Source organism: Puccinia triticina, chromosome 7A (assembly GCF_026914185.1).
Source record: "Puccinia triticina chromosome 7A, complete sequence".
NCBI classification, from domain to species: Eukaryota; Fungi; Basidiomycota; class Pucciniomycetes; order Pucciniales; family Pucciniaceae; genus Puccinia; species Puccinia triticina.
The window spans coordinates 5,344,331-5,348,209 of record NC_070564.1 but is presented as its reverse complement, the minus strand read 5'-3'; the positions used below and the strand labels follow the sequence as shown (position 1 = coordinate 5,348,209).

The following is a 3,879-nucleotide window of genomic DNA, read 5'->3' as shown; positions in this document are numbered from 1 at the left end:
CCCTCGAAGCGATCTGAATGACAAACTGAACTAAGTCCCTCCCGAGAGAGGCCGAAGGTCTTCCGCTTCGGGCCTCCACCTCCGGGACTTGAGCTCAAGTTCGTGTCCCCCGAGGAACCCTCCGAAAGAGCACCTTGTACATCTCCACCGGGGTTGGGCCCTGGCAGCGCGCACCCGCGCTGGAGTTATGTAAACTATTGCTCGCGCCCCGGCCCCAGGGAGACAACTTCGTGTTCACCATTCCGTCAACCAGAATTACTGTCAGGATGTCTGGAACCATGATGCCGATCGCTGGGGAAGATAAGAAACGAATCGTAAGGAGATAGCCCTCATCCTATGTATTTATTCGCCTACCCGAAAACTAATTGTCTCAATAAATCCATAATACCAGTGTTATTTTTTCGATTCGGATATCGGAAATTACCATTACGGTCCCGGCCATCCCATGAAACCTCATCGGATTCGAATGACCCACGCCCTGGTGATGAACTATGGGCTATACAAGAAGATGGAGATCTTTGTTCGTCGTCTTGAGTTGTATCCTCAATTCCTGACCTCAAGTCATACTCAAGTTCTAATCAATCTAAACGGTGCACCATAACAGAGGGCGAAACCTGCAACCCGAAAAGAAATGGCCCAATTTCATACGGACGATTATGTAGATTTCCTAAGCAAAGTGACCCCTGACAATATGGAAGAATTCTTAAAAGAACAAGCCAAATGTACATCCTATGGCACCTTTTCACTTCTCTGCCTCCTCCCAGTTTTCTTCGATCGCATCAGTACAGTTAATTTCATTTTGCTGACTCCAAATTCACTCAATTTTGAACCGTCAATCCACCACCTAAACCCAATCAGTCAATTTGGGGGACGATTGTCCTGTATTTGATGGCTTGTTTGAATATTGCTCGATTTCTGCTGGTGGCTCGATGGGTAAGAAGTCTGTCTCAGAAAAACCCGTCTTCAAGCTTAATCGACATCATTGCTGACAGTAGCACATCGTTGAATCTTGGTTGATATAGAGGGAGCTGCCAGATTATCAAGAGATAAATGTGACATCGCCGTGAACTGGGCGGGTGGTCTTCACCACGCAAAAAAGGCTGAAGCCAACGGGTTCTGTTACGTTAATGGTGAGCTTATCTTGTCTGAATATCTTATCTATTTCTTTCAGATCTCATAAGATTTGTCGCGACAGACATCGTACTGGGTATTCTCGAGCTTCTCCGGTAAATATTCCTAATCATTTCATGAGATTGGTATTGTCGGGTGGTTACTTCTTGGCCAACGAAATTGACGTAATTTCAATTTTTATAATCATCCATACATAGGTACCATAAACGCGTACTCTATGTTGATATTGACGTGCATCATGGTGATGGTGTGGAGGAGGCTTTCTACACGACCGACCGAGTGATGACATGTAGTTTTCACAAATATGGAGAATTCTTTCCTGGCACAGGTGAATTACGTGTCAGTTACATTGCTCCTCGTTTTTTCAAGTTCGTTGAAAGCTGATTGCAAAATGATTATGGCTAAACCAAATGATAGGATACTGGGCACGGAAAGGGCAAGCACTATGCTGTCAATTTCCCTCTGAGAGATGGTATCACCGATGAGGCGTACAAAAACATCTTTGAACCAGTTAGCATCTTTCTACTTATATCTTTATCGTTTGCGATATTAAACTCTCCTGGTTACGTCATACCATCCACAGGTCATCATGAAAATCATGGAGACATATCAACCTTCAGCCATCGTGCTTCAATGTGGTGGAGATTCATTATCAGGAGACCGCTTAGGAAGCTTCAATGTATCAATGCGAGGTTTGTGGCTTTTTATATGATTCCATCTAAGCTTATAACTAATTTTCAAACCTTTTGTTGCTGAGCAGGACATGCCAATTGCGTACGATTCATCAAATCGTTAGGGTTGCCTTTACTCCTTCTTGGCGGAGGAGGCTACACGATTCGTAACGTTTCTAGGACGTGGGCCTACGAAACCGGACTCGCAGCGGGACAAGAGCTTTGTCCAGGTGAGTTTTCCCTCGCGCCGCCTCTTACCTCAAACTAATAAATTGATCGTGAAAACAGATATTCCAATGAATGAATACTATGAATACTTTGGCCCCACGTATCGGCTGGATGTACCGCCTTCCAACATGGAAGATATGAACGTTGTCAAGTATTTAGAAAAGACCAAGATTCAGATTTTTGAAAACTTGCGACATACTATTCCCGTTCCATCAGTTGGCTTGCAAGGTTGTTAAGAATTGGACACATGAAAACACATCGTTTCTGGCGCTTCCCTTGGCTTACTCGTTGCTTTCACATTTGAACTATTACTGTCAGCTATTCCCAGGTTGGCTCATGATGAGATGGATGTCGATGAAGATATGGATGATCCCAATGAGCGCAAACCTCGTAAGCCTTTTCAATGTTTGACAGTAGTTTGCATTTGACCGATTGTTCTGCACTGATCACAGAGCGGCTACTGGACGGATTGATACAACGAGACGATGAATTTTCTGACAGTGAGGATGAGGGTGAAGGGGGGCGACGTGATATTCAATCTCACAAACGCGCACGTAGGCAATCTCCGAAATCGAATGGAAATGGGATCCTCAACATCCACTCTGGAATGCAGAATTCTTTGTCTCAAGCTCGTCATCAAGCTGAAGTCGATTTCAATCGTGCGAGCTCCAGTCAATATTCTTCTATATCGGTAGACACACCAGACGCACCTATCGTCACCCCAGCTGCCGAACATCCCGTGGTCTCGCCAGCCCCAGACACCCCCATTATCGCCCCGACATCAGAGCCATCTGTCACCCGCCCAACACCAGACCCATCTGTCACCCGCCCGACGCCAGACTCATCTGTCACCCGCCCGACACCAGACCCATCTGTCACCCGGCCAACGCCAGACCCATCTGCTACCCGGCCAACGCCAGACCCACCTGTTACCCGACCAGCGCCAGACCCGCCAGTTACCCGGCCGACGCCAGACCCACCTGTTATCCGGCCAACACCAGAGCCTCCTGTTGTCGCGCCATTACCGGAGCCCTCTGTTGTCGCACCACTACCGGGCCCCCATGTTGCGCCAGTGCCGGGCCCACTTGTTCTTCCGCCATTACCAGACCCACCTGTTGTTGCACCAGCACCATCAGCGCCAGCTTTGGTCGATATTCCGATGCTATCTCAAGTCGATCAAATGGAACTTGAGAAACTAACGTCCGAAGCTTTTGACGGACAAAGTTGACGGCATCAGACTGCAGGTCCTGCTCTTCTCATTCCCTAATGAGCTACCTTTGATTTGTAATATTTCTTTCCAAAATATTGTATGAATATATATATTTCTTAACATGGGCTGCTTACGATCCACCAGGGTTCTTACATACGCCTGGCATATCCAAGTATCTGCGTCTCATCTCAGATTGTCAGTGTCAGCCCTTGCAGTCCTCAAGGATGATGGCTGATCATCGTCCCTTGTCAACTTATAATATCAGCAACTATATGCAAGGCTGATGATCATATGGCTATGTTCCACTTCATCACATTTAACTTATCCTCATGGAATATTCTGACCATCATTTTACGTAAGTGTTTTACCAATTTTTGATGTGGATCTGATTTGTGACATCACACTTCCCATTACTCAATTGCAAGGAATCAATTGGGATGCCTGTAAGCAATTGGTACAAAACTAGATGAGAAACCAATGGGTTTATTGAATGGTTGTAGTTAGCCTGACACACAAGTAACTTTGTTAAGTCAAAATAAATCATTGTCTGGCAAGACTTCAACTGAATCATTTTTTCCAACCCTTTTTCATTGCTCTGGTTGAGTGAGTATCCAAAATCTGTTCTCTAACATACTTGTT

At 45.8% G+C, this 3,879-nt stretch overlaps 1 protein-coding gene across 1 annotated transcript; it reads left to right on the top strand.

Annotated features, from left to right (window-relative positions):
* Positions 1 to 266: 266 nt before the first annotated feature.
* On the top strand, positions 267 to 3,258 carry PtA15_7A583 (uncharacterized protein; the record flags this gene model as incomplete). Its single annotated transcript, XM_053171204.1, has 13 exons — positions 267 to 314; positions 392 to 520; positions 605 to 722; positions 859 to 933; positions 1,023 to 1,130; positions 1,196 to 1,226; positions 1,329 to 1,470; positions 1,549 to 1,641; positions 1,715 to 1,823; positions 1,892 to 2,032; positions 2,091 to 2,258; positions 2,349 to 2,420; positions 2,483 to 3,258. The coding sequence occupies 13 exons, from the start codon at positions 267 to 269 to the stop codon at positions 3,256 to 3,258; spliced, it is 2,010 nt and encodes a 669-aa protein (XP_053022409.1).
* Between the last annotated feature and the right edge of the window lie 621 nt (positions 3,259 to 3,879).